Below are 26,585 nucleotides of genomic sequence, written 5' to 3' on the forward strand. Positions count from 1 at the left end.
GTGGACAAGCGTCATCATTGAGGTGACAGGAGGGGGTTTTAAAGCGCCTAGAGGCTGCTTTTGTCAGCATGGCCCAGGTACACCTGTAAATCACTGCTAGTTTTCAAGTGATAAACCCACCTGTGTGAACCAGGCAGAGAATCAGGTGTGTCGTGAGAATGGATGATGGGCGGATCCCAAAGGATCTCCTCTATGGAGAACTCGTGCAAGGAAAGCGCCCTACAGGTAGACCACAGCTGTGATACAAGGACATCTGCAAGAGGGATCTGAAGGCCTTAGGAGTGGACCTCAACAAGTGGGAAACCCTGGCCTCTGAGCGGCCCGCTTGAAGGCAGGCTGTGCAGCATGGCCTTTCCCAGTTTGAAGAGACACTTGGCCAACAGACTGAGGCAAAGAAGGAAGGCCCATAGCCAGGGAGACAGACCAGGGACAGACTGCACTTGCTCCCAGTGTGGAAGGGATTGTCACTCCCGAATCGGCCTTTTCAGCCACACTAGACGCTGTTCCAGAACCACCTTTCAGAGCGCGATACCATAGTCTTTCGAGACTGAAGGTTGCCAATACAATATACAATGAACCAGGCAGAGTCTCTTCTGCATTCTCCAGGTAGGGCTGGGAAAGGCCCCTGTCGTGAAACCCTGGAGTGCTGCTGCCAGTCAGTGCAGACTGCGCCGACCTGGGCAGGTAAATGGCCTGATTCAGGCGGCAGCTGCAAGCGTTCAATAAATCACGTTCTCCCAGTGAACCAGGCCTGTGTGCCGCTGTGCCCCCTGCCCTTGGCGATTCAGAGACAGATAAAGTAGGAAGGCCCAGAGAACAACTGCCTGGAAGATGGAGGGTGGAAAGGGGAAAGGGGGAGATATAATATGTGCAAACGATCCAGGAGAGAGGCTGGCTGCCTTCCAGGGAGGAAGGGGGGGGCTGGCTGCTCCGGCACTTTGGAGGCAGAGAGCCGTTTTCCATCCCCAGTGACAGAAAATTATCGACGCGGCAGCCCATTGCCGGGTCGATTCCCCCGAGCTGCCTTATGAAAACCCGGCCGCTGCCAAATGACCTCATCTTGTCAGGGTTTCGGCCACGTTCCTCTCCTCCCCCCCCGCCGCCACCCCCGTCCTCTGGAAAAGGTGAAGGATGGAACCAGCGAGAGGCTAAAATCTTCATATCGATCCACAGTCTGGAGAGCAATTAACGCCAGCCTTCCAGGGCCGCTCCCTGACCCCCTCCCTGCCCTCTGCAGGGCAGAGACCGAGTGAGAGAGAACTAAGAAGATGGATTATTCCTCCCCCCACCTGGGTCAGCTCCAAGGCCCTACAAAAGGGGCGTCAGTGGCCCAACTGCTGGGCTTTCCCCTCCCCCCCCAAGACAGCCAGCAAGAGCACTTTGGAATCTTGTTAGCAGAGTGAGATGGGAGGGTGGGAAGGACAGCCTGATGGATGGCGACTGGTCCAGCGCAATTCCGTGACTGAGTGGGGGATTTGAACGTGGGCCTTCTACACCATCCTTAAGCTTTTATGGATTTTATATCCATGGATATGTCATGACTTCCCCTCACCCATCCAATGGTTGGCAACCTTCAGTCTGGAAAGACTATGGTATAAGCCTACAGCACCCGGTATTCCCAGGCGGTCTCCCATCCAAGTACTAACCAGGCCTGACCCTGCTTAGCTTCCGAGATCATGGTATAAGCCTACAGCACCCGGTATTCCCAGGCGGTCTCCCATCCAAGTACTAACCAGGCCTGACCCTGCTTAGCTTCCGAGATCATGGTATAAGCCTACAGCACCCGGTATTCCCAGGCGGTCTCCCATCCAAGTACTAACCAGGCCTGACCCTGCTTAGCTTCCAAGATCAGATGAGATCAGGTATGTGGGATCTAGGTTTCTTCGACCAGCAGGGTGTGTGCGTTCATACACATAGCTCTGGCTGAGTTATTCTGCAGTGGTCCTGCCCAGGCCATAGATTCCTGCACAAACAAGTCCTCTCCTCTTCTAGAGTTTGAACACCAGAAGCTGTCTCCTACAGAGTCATACCTTGGTCCCTCTTAATCAGTACTTCCAACATTGACTGGCAGCATCTCTCCAGAGTTTCAGGGTCTCAAATCTTTGCCCAGTCCTACCTGGAGATGCTGCCCAGGACTGAACCTGGGATCTCCTGCATGCAGAGGACTACCCCTGTATGCAGGGGCTCTACCACTGAGCTACAGCAGGTTTTAGGGCTGGGAGGGCCCAATCCTTTCCAACTTTCCAGCACTGATGCAACTACCATGCAGCCCCAAGATAAGGGAACAAACATGCCCTTACCTTGAGGAGGCCCCCACGACTGTCCCTACACCAGAGGATGAAACACACCCCATTGGCATGGCTGCATCCGTTCTGGAAAGTTGGATAGGATTGAGCCCAAAGTGTGGTGTATCTCACCCCCCGTCCCCCAGTTCTAAGTGAGCACGGAGAAATGTATATCTCTGCTCTCATGCTTCAGGAAACGACAATTTACTGTCTTGGCTCTGCAGAATTGGAACAACTATTTCAACATCCCCCAGTCAAGAAGCAGAATCAGGCCAGCCACCTCCCTGACTTGAATAATGGATTCAAAGCCTGGATTTTGGCCATTCTGACAGCATGATTCAGAACAATGCTTAGCGCTGAATTTGGGCTTTCAGCTTCCAAGTTCATCAGCAGGGAGTCAACCCCTTAAACATTTGGGTTGTGGTTCGGTTGAGGTTCACTACTACTTTAGACTCTCTGGTTTAGATACTTGGCATCTGAACATGCTTCAGTAATCTGCCTGATCCAGGCATTTCGGATCAGCCTAGACCCATTTTGTGCATAAGAAATTGGTCTGTTGCTTGCAGTGCATCTCTACGTAGATGAATTCCATGCTAAATACTGATTACTTCAGAAAGGAAAAAATACTTTAAAATTGTTCACATTGAATTTTTTAAAAAGTTATTGCAAACAAAGCATATATACAGTGGGAAAATTAAATCTGAACCAGTTGCAGGCTGAGTGCTTGTTCATTGACTCAGTTAGTTTCATCCAGTTACTGCTTGTTAGGCTTAGGGGGCTGGATCTGCTTCAAGAAAGAATAATGTTGGGGTTCAGTCCTGGCTCACTAAAAAAAAACAACAAACTTTTGTGTCCAACTCCTCATTTGTAGTGTCGAATTTGGCTATTTTGGCAGAGGGTGTCTGGTTTTCTGGCTATCAAATTGGAAGTGCTTGGAGAATTAGGTGCTGTGGGCCCCAGAAATATGTGTGATTTTCATTCACATGTGAACTGTTGTGGAGTTACACCAGTGGTTCCCAAACTTCTTCAACTGGCGACTTCCTTGACGTACTGGACCATTGGGCATGGCTCTCCATTAGGGCTACAATCCTATACATTGTATAAGGCGATGCGTTTTTTTTAACCAGGATTCTGTAGCTCTTCTGACTGGTTTCCATGGCTCCTTAGAGAGCCCACAGTTTGGGAACCATTGGGTTACACAATTGGTGCATGGTAGACTTGATTTGTCCACAGAAAGAGCAGAATCATTTGCCAGGGGACCTGGGCGTTCTGGGTGCAGGTGCCACCCAGGCTGTTGGTTGCAGGAATCGACATTGCTTGCAGGTTGATTCCAATCCCTTGGGCATTAAGGGACCACTGAGGAACGTGGCCCATGTTCCATCCTCCTCCTGATGCATTCAGCACAACTCTTTCTTCTTAGCTAGAATCTGGATGCCGTCCCTTACAGCTCTCCTGGGAGGGAAGGGCTCGGTCAGCTGAGTCAGGCGTGGGTCGTTCACTCCCTGCACGCTGACCTGGTCTGTCCTCACAGAGGGTCTGCTGGGACTGTTGACTTTGGCAAAATGGGGTGCCTTCAGCCCTCCTCTCAATGCTGCAGAAACAGCCGGCTGAAGCACTTCCTTTCCATTCCACCATTCTCCAGCTCAGACCCCTTTACGCCCGCAAAGATGTCCAGCCTTCTCTCCCTGCTCAGTGGCTGAGAAAGGAGCGGAGGACGACCAGCCTCTTGAGGGAAATAGTTTGGCTGGAGCTGTATTTGTGTGGCCGTGTGGAAAATACTTTCAGATTCTTAACAGGCAAGCTCAGGAACAAAGAAGTGTGTGGCAGTTTCTGTCTTTTAATTCCTTCTCCATGATAAGTGAATGAGGGAGAATTGGAACCTCCTGCCCCCAGTCTTCTGGTGACAGATCTCTCATCCCCACCAGAATCTTGCCGCTAGATTTGGGCACCTTCCCACGCCTGAAGGGGGGGGGGGAGAGAGAGAGACAGGAGTGGTTGCAGAGGCTGCCCTGGCCCCAGCGGTTGGTCGTGAGGTCAAACTATGTGTCTGAGATTGCTGGGAAACAGTGAAATGTTACAGTGCTGGAGTTCTGTAGCCAAAACATGTCACCAGCTTGCTTGCTCTGGCTTGGCCCAGTTGTCGAATGTGACGCAAGGCTGTCTCTTTCTCTCCCTGGTGGGGCTGCTTTTAATTTTAGACTACGAACTCATTAGAAAATGGACAAGCTGCCACCATAGGGTGCCTGGAGGAGGGAACAGCAAAAGCAGCCAGGGTGGGCAAGAGTAGAATTGGGCCATGCCTGCCATATGTGACAGCAAAGTACATTGGGGAAGTGTGGAAAGAGGGGTCTGAGCGCAGCAGCTTCTGACTCTAAGGCGTAGGGAGACACAGAGTCTTGACTGGCTTTGAAACGTTTTGCTGTTGTTGGGGAGAATCCAGTACTCCAGAGGCAAGCCACGGAGGGTGACTTGAAAATTGCAGTCCTCAGATCAGTTTTGGGAAAGGTGGGGCTTTAATGGGTGAATTATACAGGGCAGTTTTAAGGGGAAGAGGCCTCAAGTGAGGCCCTTGACCCCAGCATGGCTGTAAGATACCCCCACGGTGCAGACAGCCTAGCAGGCCCAACCCTTCAGAGGCTTTCTCCACTCTCTGCTGCATTGTCCCCAAATCCGTCCTGCTGTCCAGAACTGTTGCTGCTCCGTGAGAACTCAAAGTAAAAAATGAACATCTCCTTGGGACCCCCACATGGCCTGCAGGTGACTCAGTACAGCTCTGCTCTGTTTGCCTCCCTCCCATGAGCCTCTTCTAGGTATGGGCAACTCAGCTGTATCTCCGCTGTAGATTGCTTCCAGTGCAGAGATGCAACATGTGCGACCTGCCCTCAGAGGAGGCTGCCTGTCGGATCTCTGCGTGCGCTGCTGTTGGGAACCTGGTTGGCAACCTTCAGTCTCGAAAGACTATGGTATAAGCCTACAGCACCCGGTATTCCCAGGCGGTCTCCCATCCAAGTACTAACCAGGCCTGACCCTGCTTAGCTTCCGAGGTCAGACGAGATTGGGCATGTGCAGGGTAAATCAAAACAGCAGCTTGTGTAGAGACGAGAAGAGCTGGGCTCTTCTGAGAGCAGGTGATTCTTCCTTTCTCCTGCTCCAGAAGGGAGACCTTTTGGGGTATATGCACAGAGCACCCCTCCTGTTTAAATTTCAGTTTAAAAATTATCTGCCTCACATGCCAGAAATGGGAGAAAAGCCACTCCCTTGTGACTTGGCAGGTGAGGGGATCCGGATGGCGCTGATTTCCCATGTTGGGAATGTGCTTTCCGCATTCAGGGTCACTCATGCCATGGCAGTGCCAGCTATTTCATGTAGCTTCTGGGAGAGGGGGGGGCACCATGGGGCACTAGACTGCTTCAGGAACAGAGTTTTGGTGTCTTCTTGCTCATGATCAGTACCAGAGTTGCTTTAGTTTGCCTCCCCACTGCCTGGCTGTTTGCGGTGGCCCCAGGCTTGCGCACAGCCATGGAGCCAAGAGCATGTGAGACCCTCACTCTGGGGCACATGTCCTGACAGTTCTGCTGAAGATGGAAGCAGGGGAGCTTGTTGCGGAATAGAAGTTGGCTGGGAAGTCTCTGGAAATCAGCAGGACCCATCTGACCGCCGCCCTGCTCAGTGGATCCGGAGATCATGCGGTGCGGTGTCAAAAAGCCCTAGTGCGGTGCCAAAAAGCTGTGCTGGCCAACCAAGCAGAGGTGGCTCCGTTCCCAACTGCTCTGCCGAGCTGCTATCCTTGGCCTACCCCTGGAAGAAGGAAGTTCATAATTTGAAGGCAGTTGGCTGTTGCTGCCAGATCCCCTCGGAGACGCTCACTCCGGCTGCAGATGGAAGCGTCTCGCCGGAGCGTCGGCTGTGCCTGGAATAATTGAGTTCAATTCCGCTTCCTCTATTTACCAAGTCGCAGTTGCTCTTCCAAGCGGGGGCTGTGGGGAGACAAAGGCTCCCCCAGCATTGACAGCATGAGCATCAGGTTTTGGTTATTGGTGCCTGAATCAAATGCAAGGTTCCTGGGTCTGTCAGTCCATCTTACCATGTGCTAGACAGGCAGAATGCTATATTGGGTCAGTACAGGAGCCTGCAAATGTCTGGTGCTTCATAGGGTTCGAGCTGCACAGTATTCTGTGAACTCCTACAAACCACCTAAGGTGGCTACAGGGTAGATGTTGCCTTTATATCTCATGTCTCCAGGCTCAAATATTCCATCTTAAGTTGCACACCTTATCATTAAAGGCGTCTCCAGTGGCCATTCAGTGAATTCTTCCACATACACAAAATAAGGACCGCTGGGTCCAAATCATTCAGAACCCGAGACCCCCAGTTCTGTCCACGCCTTGCCACAGCCTCCATCTGAAGCAAGCTCCCCTCCCCTGACAGTTGTCAGAACTTACTTGCAGCCACCATCTGTCTCTTGCCCACTACAGACATCCCAGGCCGGCCCCTGCAAACTCCATTCCCACCGAGGTAGAAGATATGTCGCACGGAACTAAGGAAAGGAAAACAAAAGTTTGCACCAGATGTCTGGTGCAGTTGAAAGCTACATGCAGGAGGGGCTTTTTTGTGCTCACACCCAGGCTGTGGAACTCCCTGCCACAAGAGGCTACCTCAGTTTCTTTGTTGCCAGCGTTCTGTCAGTGCTGAAAAACCTCAGCAGGCCTTGTAGTTGAGTTGTGTTGCTTTCACATGGTGTCTCTTTGTGATGAATTTGGCCACTTGCCTGTACTTGTTCTTTTTCACTTGGTGTTTGATTGTTGGAGGATAAAAGTAGGGTATGCTTTTTCTTAACATGCTAGAACTCGCCTCTCCTCTCAACTGTGGGACGTCAAGAGTTGAGGTCCCCCTTCACGGTGTTATTTCCTTGGCTAGCAGTTTGGAAGCAAGCTGCGGTTGGTGGTTAAATTAAAATCCCTCCCTTGCTCCCATGTTCATCCTCGACTCCAGGAGTGAGCTGACCCGTTAAAAATGTGTGCTTGGGTCCATCTGTATTTTATGTACTCTCCAGCTCCGTTGCTAACCTTAAAAAGCAGTTGGGTAACTGGTTTTGAGCAGGAGGGACACGACCTGGCGTTTTGCTTGCGTTCCATTCATCAGATGAATGCAAAAGTGCACAGCCAGGCAGGGTCTTCCGTGTCGTTAGTTCTTGCATCTGTCTTGAAGAGCAGAATGATTAGGAACTCCAGAGGGGGAGAAAATCCCCAAGGCACACCCGGCTCATTGCTATTCAGCATGCTGGCTGCTTGTTTGGGGGGCACTTTTTGGTTTCCTGGTCCTTTAGGGGTTCCCCCCCCCAGCTACAGCTGAAGAACATTAAACACATGGAAGACATTAGTTGGAGAGCTGCCTTTCTGCCCTCCCCCAGCCCCCCACCAACTGTCATTCTCTCCCCTCCCCCCCCCACCCCCAGGGCTAGCAGCCTTCAGGAGGCCACGGCCTGCAAATTGACCCTGCCTGGTGTTTTAATTGACAGTTCATTAAAGATGAATGTGTGGCTGGAGGAAAACACGGCCCTGTCCGTGTGGGAGTCTGATGATTTATGTTTCCTCTCCTCTCTCCTTCCCCCCCTCTCTGTTCCTTCCAGGCACCATGGGAGGTCTGTTTCTGGACGGGGAGGAGAGTCCAGCGCTGGAAGACATCAGCAAGTGGACAGTAGAGGATGTCTGCAGTTTTGTGGGCAGTTTATCCGGCTGTGCTGAGTACATGCAGGTAAACTCAGGACGGGGAGGCAAAACTCTAGTACCCCCCCTACTTCCCCCAGGTCAGCAAGGCCCAGGGTGACTTTATAAAAGGGCAGGTGCCGGGACATGTGGAGGGCCATGGCCAGAGCTGATGGTGACCCAGGGCTAAGAGAACTGAAATTCTGCATGCAGGCAACCCGACTTGTGCAGCGCAAATAAATTATGCAGCTTCAGCCTTGTGCGTTCTGCAAGTCGCACTGCTTTGCGTAATTTATCTGGCTTCTCCTGCACATGGGGCGTGGGAAGTTTCACGTCCCGGAGTCTGGAAACCTTAGTCTGTAAATCCTCTGGCTTCTGAGATTTTGCTGTGGGTGTCCTCCTTGTTGCGCAGCTACATGGACCAGATGCATGCTCTCTCCTTAAAATTAAGAAACAAACAAGCCGAGCAGAACATGAAAGCTGTTGGTGTCCTTTTGCAGTCAATGGTAATGGCCAGAGCTACACTGCACTGTGTCTGACCCTGTACGGAATTGTGGAATTGCCCAGAGACCTGGCACTCTCCTCTGTTCCAAGTCGCCTGTTCCCCAAACCTTGTCCCTAGACCATAACCTCCTGCCACATCAGAATTCCGGGCATGTGGCAGCAGGCAGGAGTTACTGACCAATAAAGGAATTGCAGCTCTGCATGAGCTCAGAGGAACGCTATGTCATTACCTCTCCGCTTATGCCATCTTGGAGCCCTTGCACTGAAAAAACCGGTTCCAGTGCCTTGGGCTCCAAGTGTGGCAGAATAAGGCATACAGTTGGCTTGCAGAATTTCCTGCTCGACGGAGCTTTCCTCTCATTTTAATTTCTTGTGATCGGAAAATCACTTTGCCTTCTTGATAAGCCGAATGTGTTTGTTCTGGATTCTCACAGAAATCTGCTGCGGTTTATTCATAGGGGAGTGTCAAGCACATACACAAAAAGATTTTCTTGTTTATATTAGAAAGAAGGAACAAAGCTGAAGGAGGGGGGAGAACAGGTGGGCAAAAACCTGGCATTTAAGTGTGTTTCAAGATGCATTTAATGTACTGCCCGCTTAGATACAGGGGGATGCTCAAAGTCCAGGCATGTAGGTAGCATAAACACTTTAATAGGTCCTGTAAATCAGTGCCAGAGGTCTGAGATTCAGACCCTAAAGCAGGACAGTGTTTCTGGAGTAATGGATCACCAAGCAGTCAGTGCCAGGCAGGGAGTCTGAAGGGGCTCTGTGTGAAGCTGCTGGAGACAAAACCCGGCTCTGTTCGTTTGGGTCCACAGTTAGTCAAGGCCTCTGATAAATGCCTTATTCAGAGAGGGAGAGAGAATACCCCCTGCAAGAGCCAGGTTACTGAGACATCTGGGCAGGGAGACCCAGAACACTCTGGGGAGGGTTATGTGCCCCTTTGGGTCAAAGGGGGACCCAGAGGGCAAGGCAAGGGAAGTAGGAAATGGAGCATGTTTTAAGGAGACACATATTCTTATTATTCCTGGCCCAAATGAAGACTTGGGATCAAATGTTCTTTTATTACTTTTAGGTCCAAAACTTTTCATCAGCTTTGATCAATTAAAACAACCCGCTTAATCAGCTAAAAGGGCACCCCTGAATAATTTGGCAACACATTTTTGAAACCATGATTATTTCTGACAAGGAGGACTCGTCCCAAAGAAACTCTTCTTCATGAAGCCATTGGTGCCACCCCCAGGTCCCCAAATGTCTACTGCAGCTAAGCCTAAGTGCATGTTGGCCTGCAGCCACTGCATGTTGTGTTCCTCTGTCTCTGGTTACATAGGAAGTTGCTTGATTCGGACGCAGACTTTTGCCCCTCTAGCCCAGATACTGACTGGCAGCAGCTCTGCAGGGTTTCAGAGAGAGGGGGCTTTCCCAGTTGTACTTGGAGCGGCAGCTGGGGATCGAACCTGAGACCTTCTGCATGCAAAGCTAGCGCTCTAGGTGGCTCCTCCCCTTAAAGTACTATTATCCCCATAGAGCAGATGGCAAAACTGAGGTATGTTGCCTAAGCCACTTAGAAGAAAGGGAGGAAAGTGTTGATATAATGAATCAGAATTTCTCTAGTTCACCTTGCCATGAACCCACTGTTATATGTTGATGGCGATTGTAAGTCCTTTGGGGCAGGGCCTGACCCCAAAATAATGAATCAGACTATCACACCTACAGATGACAGGTATCTGAGGGGATGCCTTCCTCCTGCACTCTCAGTTTAAGAGCAACCTGAAGCCAAGCCTCTTTGTGTGGGTGGTGTCCTGCTGTTGTGGGCCAGGTCCTGGCTTCAGCAGGCAAAGTGCTGGACAAGCTGAGTCAGGCAGCCCAGCCACAGAACACAAGCGCGACTGCAGAGCCTCTTCTGACCACTCAGATTGGAAGAGACTGGCAGAGCTGCCCTCTGGAGCACTTTGCGGATAGCCCAGTCCAGAACAGCCGACCGCCCTTGTGAGCGAGGTCCTGGAGTGTGCCAGCCAGGGGAGGAGGCAGAGGGGGGAAGGAAGAAGCCGGTCTGGCACAGAGCAAGTCAGGGGGATAAGATTGTTTTGTCCACAGCAGCTCCGCACTGAACAGGTTTTCTACTATCCGAGGGAGCCAGACTGCTGGGGAGACCCAGGGCTGCAGAGCTGTCTGCCTGCATTCTTTCCTCCAAAAACCACAGCTGCCGGGGAGGTCTGGCACTGAGCTGACCTCCGCTCCTGCCAGCAACAAAACCTGCTTTGGGAACGGAGCTGCTTCTCTCCCCTTGGCACACTCGGCCCCAGGGACCGTCCATCTGCAGCTCAGTGGCACAGTGCAGCCTACACAGTCTGGCAGGGGCTGCAGGGAGGCTGAGAGCAGAGCAGAGCGTGGGAGGCATCTGGCTCTGGGCCAGGGAGGAAGGAGCAGAACTTGGCCCGTTAAGGGCTGCTGGGTCGCAACGGAGGAATAGGGGCCGCACTCCCAAGCAGCCTGGCTGGAAGACTCCAGCTATAAAAAGAGGATAAAGGGAAGAGAGAAGGAGGGAGGGAGGGAGGGATGTGGCAGCTCTGCCTTTGCCTGCTCTTAATAGCCAACCAAGGCCTGGTCCATACAGGTGGAAACAACTTCCTGCAAGTAGAAAACTAGCACAGGAGGAAGGCTTGTTCTCTGGAGGCAGGGAGGCAGTGGAATTTTGTTGTGTTTACACAGTAGTATTTTCCCCTCATGGGCAGGATGCACGTATCACCTCCATCTCATGCATGATTAGAGTCAGACTAGGAGGTAGAGACCAATGTGTGTGCACATCAGTACACACAGGCGTTGTACGTTGTGTTACTGGGCTGGCCTAGGAAAGGCAGATCCTTACACTTCTGCCCCCAGTCCTCCTAATGACTGGGATGAAGTGGATTGTCACTGGGAACGGGACTTTCTCGATTGTGTTGCCTCAGCTGGTGCCGTTCCCTCCCCAAAAAACTGTGTGTCGCACCTTCTCTATTTCTTCTGGGTGTCGGGTGAAAGTCCGTGTTTCAGATGACCCTGCCTGGGAGACCAGTAAGGGGATGAAGCAGTTTCAGTTGCCTAAGGAAAGCCCCCGAGTGTGCCTTAGGAAAGTGCACTTGGGAACGTTTCACCTGCAGAAGAGGAGACGCAGGGGAGATAGTTGGGAAGGCCACCTTCAAGCAGGGGAAAGGCTGTCACACGGAAGCGGGGGACCTGCTTGCTGTGGCTCCTGAGGACAGAGAGTGAGGCTAGCCATGAGGAGGGGCTTCCTGTCTGACCCTGGAAAGGCAGTGGTCTCTCCCTTGTGGGATGTGTTCAAGGAGAGGCTGTTCAGCCACCTGTCAGGGTGGCTGTAATAGTCTGTGCTAAGCGAGGGGTTGGACTTGCACAGACCCTTCCAGCATTCAGCGCTTCTAAGTGCCTGCTTGAGTCAGTCCAAAGTCAGTTCTGCCACCTCCCTTCCTACTCAAGCCCTGGAAAAGCAGCAGGACTTTCAGACTCCCCAGCCAGCTCTGGCTTCTCTACAGACCCCGCTGTGCTGTCGCTTCCCCCCCGACAGGTCTTCCGAGAACAGGCCATTGATGGTGAGACACTGCCCCTCTTGACGGAAGAGCACTTACTGAATAACATGGGTCTGAAACTGGGACCGGCGTTGAAGATACGGTCACAGGTAAGAGTTCAGAACACCGCAACACCCTCTAAAATGCTTGCTCGCCATCTTCTGAAAACAGACAAGCCGGGGTGGTCAGCCTCAGGTGTCCTGTAAGTCTAGTAGCCTGGCTGGCGCAGAGACGATGGGTGAGGGGAACGCCTGGAATTCCCCCAACTCATCTCCTTGCAAGTAGAAAACTAGCAGAGAAGGCAGCGAGCTAGGCCAAGCTAGTCTCCTCCTCCTGCCTCTCTTAATGATTGTTTGTTAGTGCCTATAGTACTCGCAGTGTCCAAGGCACTTTTCAGTTCTCACTTGGGCTTCTGCCAAGCCTATAGGGTAGACTTGGGAAGGCTAGCCATTGAGCTTTGTTCCCATCACCAAGAACACACTTGGTTTTTGAAGTTTACCGAACCCTGCACAACCTGAAAGCTTGCGTGCCGAATGCCATGTGCAAGAGAGTGGCAGCAGGATGCAGATATCTTGTTGCCTTGAGTGCTCCCTGGGGCATCCGGTGAGCCTAGGACTAGGGTGGACTTTCGGCCTGATCCAGCGGGGCTGCTCTCACGGTCACATTCCTATCAAAGTTGGCTCCGTGGAATATGCCTTTTGAAGTATTTCCTGTTGTGGCATCCCAGGAATTGTGGGTTGGAGTCTGAGCAGCATCTCAGCAAGGGGGTTTACAAGGGTCCCCTTCCCTCGGCCGTTATTTCCCTCTCCCACTGAAGTTCTTGTGCTTTCTCCACTACACCTCATTTGTGCCGTCAGTTCAGCGGCAGCCCTCTGCTGAGCCCCCCACCCTGTCCGCCAGCCTGGGGACCTGGGCTTATATTAATCACTTTCCATCTTATGCCAAAGAGCCCCCCCCATATCTACGCTCGCACCTACACAGCTGGTTTCTGTTAATGCTTCAATAAAAAACGGGCTTGTATTTAACCCAAAACAACCGGAGCATTATTCGGTTAGCAACACCGGGGGAGGGAGTGGGTGGAGGTTTATTATAAAACCTTTTAGCACTAGTGCTGCAATATTTCTCCCTCCCCCCTCCCCACACTGTTCCCCTGCACGGCCCTGCAAAAAAACAGCCCCCAGTCTTGAGCATGTAGCGAAGCTATGATTGGTGCTCCTGGGTTTCTCGGCCTTTTTTTTTCTTCCTTTCCTCCCCCTTGAATCAGTTTTATTTCCCACCGAATTGATCCACAGGGAACAATTGCCCAGAGAACCTTTTTATTAGATCCCTCATAAACAGTAAGGGCTGCGGGAAGGTAATAAAGTTGCCCTTATTGTTTTAACATAATATAACAAATGTATATGGCTGGTGGGCGAGGGATGGCTTGGTCGGCAGCCTGTATTTACGGTGCAGTGGGCTGCCTCTGAAGGCCTGAGCGGCTCAGGTCCCCAGCTCTACGCAGGAGTGGGGGGGTCTGGCGACGCAGAGCATAGTTTGAGGGATGGTGTTCTTGCTGAGGGTTAAACACTCCTGGGTTCAAACACCGCACAAGCCTTCTGCTGTGGGAGAGGTGGCTGTGGCATTCAGGGATGGTGCCAGAGCTCGCTGGGAGACCAAGGCACTTTGCATGCAGAAGGGTCCACGTTCCACCTCTGGCAGCATCTCAGGTACAAGCTGATAGAGATCCTTGGCAGAAACGATGGAGACACGTCAGAGTAGACAAGACTGAGCATGGAAGAGCAGGGGTCTGATTTGGAATGGTGACTTCACAGATAAATTGTCTGTGCTCTCAATACCTGCGGGGAATCAATTCCTGGATCCCGTGATCTGTGGGTGGGCCCTCACCAGTCCTCCCAGGCCTGTCCAGAAGGCACTTCCGGTAGCATCTGGGAGATTTGGGGAGGCTCTCCAGATGTGGGTCAGGAACCAGAGTTGAGTCAGATCTGTGGGTCCCAAATCCCTGGATAAGGACTTGCCTGTACACACATAAATATACACATTTGTATCTATAGACGGTGTGTGTGTGTGTGTGTGCATGCACACTATAGACACACACATACTTGTGTATGTATAGACAGGTTGTCTATCTATACAAATGTACATAGATATTAAACGTGTGTCTCTATAGTGTGTGTGTGTAGTAGGACACTGCTTTAACGTGTCCCTCTAGGGCAGTGCTTCCCAAACTCCTACAGGGGAGTTTGCAGCACTGTAAATGTGGGGGGGCAGGGGGGCAGCAATAGGATGGGAGGGGGTTTTCTACTTCTACTTACTGCAGCTAGTGCTGCAGGCCTGTGGGGTCTGGAGAACCCTCCGCAGGGCTCCTCGTGCCTGCAAAAGCCTAAAATAAGAAAATAAAAAAGGGCACTTCTTGTTTTGTCACAAAAACTGCAGTGCTGGCTGGCGGTAAGTAGAAAATCCTGAGAACCATGTTGCTGCCTCCTTCCACCCCATACAGGGGCAGGGACAAGTGCTTCCCTGGCCAGTGGGTGCGAAGCCCACCAGTTTGGGACCCACTGCTCTAGGGAATGACTGGCAGCCATTTGCTTATGTGGGGCAAAATTAAGGCAGAGTTACCAGTGGGGTGGGATAAGGCCTAACCTGCCACACACACTCTCGAGATCCCTTTACCTGGAACGAGGAACAGCCTGGCCACGTCTTAACGTGGTTCCAAACGGCGGGCTGCTTAGTTTGACCCACAGAACTGCCTTGACTGGAAATCAGAGTTGGTTCTGCGCTAAACAGCTCTACCCCTCAATATGCACAGCCCCATCCTGGGTTGTTTGTTGGTCAGAAAAGCGTGGCAGGCTTCTGGGACCTGACTTTGTGTGAAGAGAAAGATAAGTGAGCTGTACTGGGTCCTCTGTGTGAAGTCTGCAGACTGAGCAAGGGTGTGTGTGCTATAGTAGCTTAAAATGTGGCTTTTGGTGTCATTTAGTAGCCTGAGCACCTCAGCAGCCTTTGTTTTTAAAGAAAGCTTCTAGTCCTCAGTGGATAGTATGCAGCCAATATCCAGTGACATCTCAGAAGGCTGAGGGTGGACCATTTTTGCTGTTCCCCAGGATTACCAAAGCAGACTAAGTTATGTAGATGTACGTGCATGTCCTTGATTGGCACAGCTTGCCTCCTTGCAGAGTTTCCATGGGGTGGAGCACAGCTCCAAGGGTAGCCATCAGGTTCTTGCTGCAGCGGATCTGGGTGGTTGGGAGGTCCAGAGTTTTGGCCTTTTCCTTAAGCAAAGGAGACCTGAGGCTCTGTATTGCATCTGTTCTCTTGGCAGATCCCACAGTGCTGGAAGGAAGCTTTGTGGTGCATGTGCCCTTTCCCTCAGCCTCACTGCTTGCGCTCTCTTCCACAGGTGGCCAAGCGAGTCGGCCGCGTGTTGTACATGGCCAGCTTCCCCATGGCCTTTCCATTGCAACCGCCCGGCCTGCGGCCAGCAGACCGCGACTTGCCTCCTTCAGACCTGCGCCCGTCCTCGACCGGAAGCCTCGCCTCCTCTCCGTACAACAGCACTCTCCTCCCCCCCAGCCGCATCTCGCCAAAGCAGGAAAACGGAGCCCCCTCCTTGCTGGCCGGGCTCAACGACACCGCAAAGCCTCCCTCTTAACCCCCCCTGCCGTGGTTGGTCCTCAGGCTTCCAGAACTGAAATCTACAGTCTGAAGAACTCTCGGCAGGGGTGGAGGTGATGTCTGAACAGTGCACTCGATGCTGGGATTTCAAGGGTGCCGACGGGAGAAACGAAGCCAAAGATTTCTTGGAAGCAATTCAAAGGGACACATGGTTTGGGAGAGACTTTTGCCTTGACAGGAGTTCTCCAGTGCTATGACCGTCTACCCACCCTCCCCCAAACCCATGAGGAAACTCTTTCCCTTCTGTTTTTGAGACGTGTCCCTCGCTGGCACGCTACACCGTTCCTCCTCCAGGGCGTCTATGCATCGCTAACACAACAAAACCAAAGACAGACCGACCGACCCAAGGGGGCGAACGAATTCCGGTCCATGTTTACTTGCGTTTGGATGGTACAGAACAGGCAGCTCCGTGGGGCGGCGGCCCTGCCCTTTTGTGTGGGTTTGTGTCTCCAGGAGACAGACAGGCTGTGATGGGAGTTCCTCGTCGCTGGGCCCTACACGGCCCTATTTGGTGGAAGGGAAAACCCCAATACCACCACATGGTGTTGCGGGACACGGAGGAGCAGTCAGTGTGTGTGTGTGTGTGGTGGGGGACCGCTGTGGAGCTCCCCTCCTCGAGCAGTTGTGTGTACAGAAGCCGTGTTTTCCTTTTTTATTTTGTTTTGTGTGCGGGGAGTATGTGTGTGTGTGTGGATTCGGGGGGGGGGGAAGCGAATGTCCTGTTGCAGAGGAGGCAGAACTGCCCACCCCACCCGATCTCTGCAGCAGGGGCACAGGTACCTGAGAGCGCCCGCCAGCTGTCAGTCGACACCACCCCGCCCCACAATTTGTACAGTGGTGCAAAACAATCATGTGATTGATGCTTGTCTATCTAGATATATTCCCTTTCCCCCCCTCCCTGCACGTTCTTTTCTTTTTTGGTTTGCATTTTCAAAAAGAAAAATCAAAACAAAAGAGAGCTGGGTGGTACTTTTAGCTTCTTTATGTATTGTAAATGGTCCGGAGCCATCACGTCGAGGCCAACGCTTTCCAGCCAATCAGTTTAAATAATAAAAAAAATCACTTAATTTATAACATGGCTACTCCTGAAGGGACAGACCGGCACAAGCGCAGCTGAGGGGGGGTCTGCGTCTAGAAAGGGGGCAAGGCGCATGCCCGCTTGGTTTCATCTGTCAACCTTCTTTCCCTGCTTGAAGCGCAGGCTGTTTTCGTGGGACGGAATGAGAGCGGCAAGCAAGGAAACGGCAACAACACCCCTTCCCCGACTCTTTTGGGGAAACGGCCAAAATCCCTGTCTTGCAGGTGGGAAAAGCTCCCCTCCCCATGTTCTCGGGAGACGGTCAATAAGGGTCTCCTTGACTGTCTTCTACCCCTTCGTTCCTATCAGGCCTCTGCCCAGGAGCTCTGCAAACCAAAGACAGATAGGCATGTGCTAGGCAAGTCCAGCCGAGTGCCGAGTGGCCCAGTCAGGGCACTGCAAGCTTCAGCACAAGCCCTGGGCGGGTAGCATCTGTAGTAAAGGGGTGACACTAGAGGCCCTGGGGTGCTGGCCGCTTGGGGGGTCACACGCTTTGCTGCAGTTTGGTGATGTTGGCCTGCTCCTGCAAACCAGATTTAGCCAGCTTGTTTGCCAGGCTGAGAAGCTGAACTCTCACACCCACCCCTTTGTCCTGTGGCTGCAGGGGTGCGTGTGAATGTGAATGCCAGTGAGCTTTTTGCTCCTAGCCAACAAGGCAGAGGGCGCTTTGGTTTAAGCAGCTCTCACAGGCTGGGCAACAGCCCTTCCATCCACACAAGCAAGCAAGGGGCAAGCGTGAGCTCCTTAACTCCTGAGGGAGACCCCCTGAGTTCTACTGAAAGGGGGCAAGACGCAAGCAAGGCAGGTGGAAGTGGAGCTCAGAATCCCCCCTTCTCTCCTGCTCTCTCCGGGAGTGCTCTGCACCAGGACAAAATTTTTACAGTACAAAGAACGTTGCAGGAAAAACAGGCAGACAACCTCCCTGCGTCCCAGTAGGCAGAACTGCCTGGAGCTCTGCGAGCATTAACCTCTGGCTCTTCCACCGCTGGGGACAAACGCATCTACAACCAGGTTGGGGGGGGAGCCAGTGGGAGACAGCTGGGGGAGCAGTTTTGAAAACAGATTGCGGAGGCCGCGGCAGCTCCCTCTGCCCCACGTTACTTTAAGTGGTGGATTTTAAGGAGGGCCCTTGATTGCCTTGGCAGAGTAGCTTGACTGCCCCGGGCAGCATGTGCCAAGTAGGGTCTTGGACAGCTTCCAGGAAGCAACTCCCCCCTCCAGCCCAACTGTCCGTCAGGGCCGCCTCGGTCAGTCGGCATCCTCATCCGAGAAGTCCAGGTCTTCCACCACGTCCTCTGGCCCCTGTGCCAGCTGCCGCAGCTCGGCCTGAGACAGCTGCTTCCCGACAGCCTTGCGCCCGGCCTCTGTGCCTCCCCCTGCGGAAGGAACAGAGCGGAGCAGAGGTGTAAATCCTGCCTTGCCAGGAAGAGGGGAGCGAGAGGCAGGCAGGCAGAGGCGGCTCATTGCTAATTAATCACAAGCACTAATTAATTTATCGGCACTGCTGCATCCCCCAGATAGACGTGGGGGGGGGACCAGCACCTGTGTTACAGGAGCCCAGTTCAGAGGCAGGGAACAGAAGCCATGTTTGGAGCACTGCCTGGAGGGAGAGAATACGCTTCCTATCCCCCCATCTCCCAGTGTTCTTTTAACAGGCCATTTGAGCTCAAATGGGTGCATAATTTGAGAGATGCACCTGTGATCTCCCCCCCCCCCCATGTACTTCCCAGAGTACACTGAGGTGAGGACAGTGGTGCGCTGCCACTGGGTTACCACCGCGCTTGAGCCTCTCCTCTCACCCTGAAGGTCATCAGTATCTTATTACCTGCACAGCCCCAGGTGGTGGTTAAATCTCAAGGCTTCCCATCCTAAGCACAAGAGACTCAGAAGGACGACATGCGCTGCAGTCCGTAAAAAGCCTCCTTAATAGTGTGCCCTGAAAACGGCAGTGGGGGAAGGGGAAGCAAGACTTGCCCATCCTCATGCAGTTGGGACCAGCTTTCCCATTCCCCAAGGGATGGATACATGCTCCATGATGAGCTGGAGACACTTGAGGGCTCTGGCTTTCTGGCCCACCTGCTACTTTTGAACAGCGCAGCCACACTACTAGTACCCACACTAGTGTAGCCACACTACTAGTACCCACACTAGTAGTGTGGCTAGTGTGTACTAGTAGTGTGGCTAGTGTGTGTACTAGTAGCCACACTACCGTAGCCCTCTTACTGTAGCCACACTAGAGGGTGCTTTTTTCACCCTGCAACCCCCAAGGGGCTGGCTGGTAACCAAACTTCAAAAAAGAAAAGCAGCAACCGAGAGGGTGTTGATGGCACGCTTGGCTTTTTCCAATGCCAAGGTGGCTCTGGGAGGTTCCCCCCCCCCCAAGAACAATGGTGCCAAAAGCAGATGCAGAAACGCCGCCACGTGTTCACAGCCATTGTCAGATCTCGTCTCTGTGTGTGTCTATTCTAGCCTTCATGTGCCAGCCCTCTGCCATCTGCCACCATGAGCAAGGCAGTAGGCCGGGCAAGGCATGCTTGTTTCACCTCAAAGCTAGGAGAGAAACCCTGTCCTGTAAGGGGGAGACACGCAGGGGCTTTGGCCCTTAAATGCCACCTCTTGAAGAGAAGAGACCATGGAAAGGGAAAGCCGAGGCCATGGGGAAGGACAGCCATTGCTGACAAACTGCTTCCACCTGGCGGAGGCACTTTTTTTGCTTGGTTAATCAGTCAGGAGAAAATTGCCACTGCTGCCACCTCTGGTGCCAGCTGGGCCCTCAAGCGACCCAGCTCAGAAGCTGGTTGCCAGCACCTCCCAGGGACAGAGTGGCTGGCATCAGTGCCGCTCATCTCCCTCCGCCAAATGGATAGAGTCCGTGCCCCTTTCAAGTGGCTCCTCTTCCGCCAACCGCTCTTCTCAGACGGACTGCTGGCGAGGCAGTGAGGGGCTCAAGCCAGCGTTGCAGCTGCTACTGCTGCCGCCGTCCAAGTCTTTTGGGGCGCCCCCCCTCCCCAAATTCTCTCTAAAGCTGTTGACATTGCAGCCAGTGGCTAAAGACTGTACTTGAATCCTGCTGTAAAACCACTGCCCAGTTTCAAGGCTCCATTGGGCCCCCATTCAAACCTTTCTGGGCAGCAAACACCTCGCAGGCCCCCTTGCAGATTGGCTTGCTCACAGGTGGATGTAGCTGACCACCGCCCACCACCAAACTATTGGGCAGTTTAGGTAGACAGAGCTCACTGACTCACTGTTAACTGTATGAAGTTATTTCCACAAGACTCATGGAGCTGGACTCATCCTAACTAGTAGCAGTCTGAAAATGAGAGTTTTATATATGTCTCTCCTGTAAAACCTGCGACACCAAAGCTGCCTCATAAACTGACAGCATCTCTACACCAAACGAAGGGCCCGATCCTATCCAACTTTCCCACACCAACGCAACTGCAATGCAGCCCCAAGGTAAGGAAACAAACATTCCCCTACCTTGAAGAGGCCTCTGTGACCGCCCACCACCACCAGAGGATGCAGCACATCGTGCTGGGAAGTTGGATAGGATTGGGCCCTAAGGCACATTTGTGGCTTATTTTCAGATTCGGAACAAGGCAGGAGAGTCAAATCTTTCAGAGACTGTAAGGTCTTGTAGCACCTTGAAGATGTGCACCTGTATTGTCGCATAACTTTATGAGAACTGCATGCCACTTCATTAGTATCTGTGGTCACGCAAAGCTTATGCTGAAAGAAATGGTTGAGCTGCTGCGGCGGGGCCATGTCGGTGGGCTGTTTGCTGTTAAAGGGGTAGGCGATGCAGCACCCCACGAAGATGCAGGACAAAGAAATGGTTCATCTCCAAGGTGCCACAAGAGGTTTAAGTTGCTCTTGCTGCAACACACTAACCGCGCTGGAAGTGGGAGGCTGGCTGTTAATCGCATGTGCACGTACCACCACACCTCCTGGACACATGGAGAGCCCACCTATTTTTGCAGCCTTTCCAACAAGGAGCAGGCCTCCACCTGCCTCTCTCTTCTCTCACAGACATGCAGAGACGTTTGCACTGAACCACCATCCTGGCAAACCAAGCTGCTCTCCTCCCCGCCACAGGAACGGCCAACACCTATCACACCATCACAGCGGCTAAGAGCCCAAGCCCGCTGCTCAGGGCTTCCCTGCTTTGGCTCTCACTTCTGCCAAGAGCTCACTGTGGCGTTGGGCCAGCCAGCCCCCTGGGCCTCAGTTGTTCTCATCTGCAATATGGGAGTGCCGCCATCCTGTAACCTTACAAGGGAGGATGTCCCAATTACACTCAAGGCCCTTTGCACATGCAGAAAGCACTTAATTCTCAGCAGCTGTATCACACTGTCTGCTCCAAGAAGATCTCAGCTGTTCCCTCTTACCGTCTGAATCACTGGAGAGTCCCTCCTCCTCTTCTTCGTCCTCCTCCACCTCATACTCTCCTTCTCCGTCATCATCGCTGTCCTCCTCGCTGCTGCCCACTGAAGCGTCATCTGAGCTGCCCTCAGATTTCTTGACCTTTGAAGTGCCTAAAGGTATGCAGGGATAAGAAAATAAAATGATTGCCCATGCAACCCAGCACACGCCAATGGCTAGAAGCGTGAAAACCCCAAACCTTTTAATAGTCTTTGTTTGCCTGTTCAGAGCAATGTTGTGATAGAGTAGGTACGATGTTGTGGTAGGCCACGTGCAACACGGGACAGGGGTGTGCAGCGTCCCCTCCTTGCATGCTTTAACAACAAGCCTCTTGAGAGCAAGGAGAGCATTCACAGGGACAGCCAGGAACGCACACAAACAAGCTGGATCTCCCACCCCTAATGTCACACTTTCTATTCGGGTAGTAGCTACACTGCTCCTTTCAAAAAAAATAAAGTCTTTTGCTAATTCTTACAGCACTATGCAATCCAGCAGAGATTCGTTAAGGCAAGTTTCTGGCCAAGAGACAGCACCCAAGTCCACCCCCAACGATTACACAGCTAAGCCAAAATTATTTTATTTATTACATTTATGTCGTGCTTTTCCACACCACAACTCAAGGCAGCCCTTATGGAGTTCCCAGACAGTTTTCCATACTGGCACTGACCAGACCTGGCAACCTACTTGGCCCCGGTAAGGTGGTAGCAGTAACTCCCCCCATCACCACCACCACCACCCTGACCAGGCCACAACATCTGTGTGCCTCCGGTTGCCTCCAGCAGCTTAACTTCCTTTGCAGAGATTTCCAAGAACTGCCACAAGCGGTTGATAACTATCTGCTTGGAGATGCTCAAGAAACATCCGAGTAAAGAAACAAGGAAAAAATAAAGCCCCAACAAAAACTGCACAGGAGAGGGACATTTTCACTGTCGCCCAATCCCAGGTATCTACAGGTGGACACCAAAAAGCTGCTCCTGCATGTGGCTGCTTTGTTTTGAATGACAGCTGATCCCCTGAAGAACCGGGGAACCAGAGGACACCAGACAGAGCTGCCCGTATCTCACAATCTGCAACAGCTCAGCTTCCCGAGAATCTCTCTTAAGTTTCTACTCCAGCAATTTTCAACCTTTTTCATCTCATGGCACACTGAGAAGGTGCTAACATTGGCAAGGCACACTATCGGTTTTTTGACCTCTGACAAGGCACGCCGCGCTGCTGGTAGGGGGCTCAAATCCCCCAATTGCCCCCCGCACCAGTGTGCCATGGCTCTGTTTGAAAATTGCTGTTCTACTCCTTAAGGCTGGGAAGACTGAAAGGGTGTGTGCAACGGCTGGGCTTTGCCTCTTCCTGCCACTAAATTATGCACAGCAGACTAATTTGTAGATCTGCAATCTGGTTGATTGAACGAGCGACCCCTTTGCAAACTACTTCTTAGGAAAAAGCAGTATATAAATATATCCTTAACGATCATTTGCAGTTTTGTTTTTTTTTCTGGGGAAGAATTTAAGCTGTTCAGGATTTTGATTTATTTAAACACAAGCCATATACAGTCCTGACCAGAGAGGCTGGGAATATTTGGGCATTAATGGCAAGCAGCTCTGCAGAACAGTGGCATAGCTGGAGGGGGGGGTAAAGTACTCCGTTTGCAGGGAACCTCATCGCAGTATGCAAGGGACCCTTCCCCCTCCCTTCAGAGCCATTCCAAGCAGTGGGAACAAAATGGAGGCTCTAAAGGGGAGAAGGAGGGGACCCTTGCACGCTGCAGTGAGGCTCCCTGCAAAACTTAGTGCTTTGCACCCCCTTGAGCTATGCCACCGCTCCACAGAGCACTTCATCTTTCTAATTAGTAAAATTTTACTCCAGCTGTCCTCTGCTGCCTGTCCTCGGACACTGCTCGGACACCATTTCAAATTAATTGTCTTGAGAAGCTGGTCAAATTTTTAAAAGTGACACTCTCAAAAAGGTTGATTTCTGTACTAAACGTACAAAACTGTAGTTCTGCACATGAACAGCCCAAATGAACGCACATCCCCTAGCCCTGCTCTTTCCCCCAAAGAGCTAAGAGCAGCTCACACGGCTTCTAGATCATCCCCCCCCTCCCACCTTGCATCATTTAGGTTCTGCAAGGAAAATTTCCTTACATACACTGTTAACAGGGGTGTTCGTTTCTGGTGAGTAAGATAGAACTACAGCCTATGTCTTGCTGAACACAATGGGCTTACTTCTGAGTAAAACAAATAACACTGTCTTGAAACACCTCTAATTATAAAGGATATTTAGGTCTCACATTTCATCACCAAAAGCTAAAAATCCAACATGGTTTACAGAGCAAAATAAACAAAGGTTCACCCAAAGGAGACACCAGCAAACAGCCAAGAGAAAAAGATATCCTTCCGGGGTGGGAAGATAGGGAGAGCTCCCCCCCCCCCTTGTTAAGAGAACCACCACTTGGAAAAGTGTCTTTTGGCCCAGTTAGCAAGGGCTCCATCTCTGGCCATCTGCCTCTGGTCCTGCAAATCAGCAAGGGGGCTACCATTTCTAGTTCCCCACCCATTCACAAAGCTGGCGTCACCTCCATTTCATAAGAACATCAGAACAGCCCCACTGGATCAGGCCATAGGCCCATCTAGTCCAGCTTCCTGTATCTCACTGCGGCCCACCAAATGCCCCAGGGAGCACACCAGATAACAAGAGACCTGCATCCTGGTGCCCTCCCCTGCATCTGGCCTTCTGACATAACCCATTTCTAAAATCAGGAGGATGCGCATACACATCATGGCTTGTAACCCGTAATGGATTTTCCCTCCAGAAACTTGTCCAATCCCTTTTTAAAGGCGTCCAGACCAGATGCCATCACCACATCCTGTGGCAAGGAGTTCCACAGACCAACCACACGCTGTGTGGTTCACCAGATGGTATCAGCTGGCATCACCAGATTTCACCAGATGGCACCGGCTATAGCCAGGTATCGCAGGTCTTGCCTTTGTACTCAAGCAAAATGCAGGAAGACCTAAGAAATGGAATCCAGCAAAATCCAATTCTAAGTTTTGCTTTTGAAAAAAAAAAGTCCTGCTTTAGAACAAAAAATTCTCAGCCTATCAATATTTCCCCCTACATCAATATACTGCCCTTCTTCCAAGTAGCTCAGGGTGGTGTACACAGGTACCCTGGTGAGGTTGGTTAGGCTTCAGGGATCATAACTGGCCCAGGGTCACCCAGTGAACTTCATGCCTGACTGGGGACTTGAACTCAGGCCTCCCTGGACCAAGTCTAGCCACCCCATTAGGGCTTTCCCTTGCAAGTACCACTTCCTCCAGAGACTGCTGCCACTTGTGGAAGCAGGTGGCGCATCGCACAGTGGCGCTGGGCCAGACCCAGCAGTGCCACAGTCCCCGTGGCAGCGGCGGCACTTCACACACATATACAGAGAGGCCACAAAGTCCCTGAGCCAGGCCTAAATCCCAAATCCACACAATCTCACGGCCAGGAACTCAAAGCCATCCTGCAGAGTAAGTTAGTGGCCAAGTGCCACTTACTTGCCACTGGTTGAAAGGCAACGCGCCACATCATAACAAGCATTCTTAAAACTTTATTAAGACAATTGACCAAGTCTCATCTTGCCATCCCAAAAAAAGTGTAAGGTTCTCGCTCCTCCCTTTCTCAAACCAACAGATTCACAAAAGGGGGTGGGACTGCAAAAGGAAGACAGAAGATTCAAAGAAGACAGAAAATGTCAGTGTTTGCACTGCTCTTCCACACGGGCTGCGATTTCAATGCTCTCTTTCCAAGGGCTTGACTTCCTCTCCCCCAGTGCCTCACCTCCCTCTCCCCCACAGGCCGAAACACAAGATGGATGGCAATAACGCCTTCTGTGGCTGATAAGGCTGACAAGCACCTGAGCAGCCTATCTCTGTGAGCACAGGAGAGAGGAGAAACAAAAAGGCCGGCTCTCCCCCTATTCATCATGCACTGCTGGTGGGGAAAGTATTATCCGATTCCAACCCTCCCGGACTGGCTGCCCTAACCGCGACTGCAAGCCAACCTCCCTGATGGATTTTTATACCTCTGAGGTCAACCAGTGGAGTGCAGGTGCAGAGAACTGGGGTGCAGTGGTGGAATATATGGGAGCCTGTTGCATTATGTCCAAATAGGCACACATTTTATTTTTAAAATAAAACTTTTAACCTGCTTTCCTAGAGCAACACCCCAGCGGAGCGGCCACAGGGGTCTGCAATGCTGAGTCGGTTTTGTTTTCTAATTCTCACGGCCCCTTATTTCCATAATCATCTCATTCCCTGAAATCAGAGGTGGGAAGCCTTCGGGCATGTGGGAAGATATCTGCACATATAATTTCCATTTCCATCCATTCCATTCACTAATTAATCTCAAGAATATAACAACCGTTTGCAATACGGCAGATGCCGTCATTTGAAATAATTCCAGGCAGGTAACAGTGCAACACTCCAGCAGCAGAAATACACACGGACAGCTCAGCTACTGAACCCCAAAGCCTGGGGAAACAGGTGTACCTTCAACACCTTCTCAAAAGCACAGAGAGAGAGAGAGAGGCCTCCCACACTCCTGGGGCCACCACAGAGAAAGTCCCTTCCCACTGAGCCTTGCTCAGGGATGGTGAGCCTCCCCTGAAGATCTCAATGGACAGGCAGATTTGCATGGTGCAGACAGGGGCCCTGAAGGTGTCTTTTCCCTGTCCCCAAACAGCCCAAGTCATCATCGATTCTCCTCTATACCCTTTCACTCTCACAACAACCCTGCAAGTTGGGCTACGTTGAGAGCCAGTGGCTGTCCCAGGTCAGCCACTGAGTGTTCTGGCTGAGTAAGGGTTTGAACCCAGGCCTCCCTGGCCCAAAGTTCAGCCCTCTAACTGCTGCTACAGAGCCAGCATTTGTGGCAGTCTCAACATTCCTCCTCTTGCACCAACAGTCTGACTTACCGCACCAACATCCCCTCCCCACTTGAAACCCAGTCTGAGTAAGAGCAGATCTGCTCACATGCAAGCCCTTCTTCCCTGCCCTCCCTTTGTGGGCCCCTCCCCATCCAAGTTCAGACTGTAAGCTCATTTGGGGCAGAGACTTTTGTGGTGCCGGCTGAAACCTGCATCAAGTGTCCTGCATGCGATTGCCCCATATGACGAATAAAACCAGCAGCAGCTGGTTTCCAGCAGGCCCAGGGCTTTTTCATTCTTATCTCTGCCCTATTCAGAGGGAAAGGCGGAGGGGGGGTCTCTTTGCTCAAGGCCACCCAGGGAGTGTCATGACAGACAAGGAATCTGAACCTTGGCCCAGACAACGCTGCCTTGCATCACTCCTCTTTCCTTGCAGGAGATGAGGACAGA

At 52.0% G+C, this 26,585-nt stretch overlaps 2 protein-coding genes and 1 pseudogene across 3 annotated transcripts in view; 1 reads left to right on the forward strand and 2 right to left on the reverse strand.

Moving 5' to 3' along the window:
- SAMD11 (sterile alpha motif domain containing 11) overlaps nt 1-16,309 on the forward strand; it is a 173,534-nt gene extending 157,225 nt beyond the window's left edge. The window contains exons 12-14 of the mRNA XM_066636968.1: nt 7,915-8,039; nt 12,057-12,167; nt 15,455-16,309. Of these exons, the coding sequence (XP_066493065.1) occupies nt 7,915-8,039; nt 12,057-12,167; nt 15,455-15,706 (488 nt within the window). The 3' untranslated portion in view covers nt 15,707-16,309. The remainder of the gene's footprint in view (nt 1-7,914; nt 8,040-12,056; nt 12,168-15,454) is intronic.
- On the reverse strand, nt 5,254-5,374 carry LOC136660981 (5S ribosomal RNA; annotated as a pseudogene).
- Nucleotides 16,310-16,696: 387 nt separating the features above from the next.
- NOC2L (NOC2 like nucleolar associated transcriptional repressor) overlaps nt 16,697-26,585 on the reverse strand; it is a 75,648-nt gene continuing 65,759 nt past the window's right edge. The window contains exons 18-19 of one of the 2 annotated variants that reach the window (XM_066636970.1): nt 21,196-21,342; nt 16,697-18,171 (exon numbers count right to left, since the gene is read on the reverse strand). In XM_066636970.1, the coding sequence (XP_066493067.1) occupies nt 18,056-18,171; nt 21,196-21,342 (263 nt within the window). In that variant the 3' untranslated portion in view covers nt 16,697-18,055. Of the gene's footprint in view, nt 18,184-21,195; nt 21,343-26,585 lie in introns of both variants that reach the window. The other variant, XM_066636969.1, reaches the window with a different exon arrangement.

This window comes from Tiliqua scincoides, chromosome 9, assembly GCF_035046505.1.
Source record: "Tiliqua scincoides isolate rTilSci1 chromosome 9, rTilSci1.hap2, whole genome shotgun sequence".
NCBI classification, from domain to species: Eukaryota; Metazoa; Chordata; class Lepidosauria; order Squamata; family Scincidae; genus Tiliqua; species Tiliqua scincoides.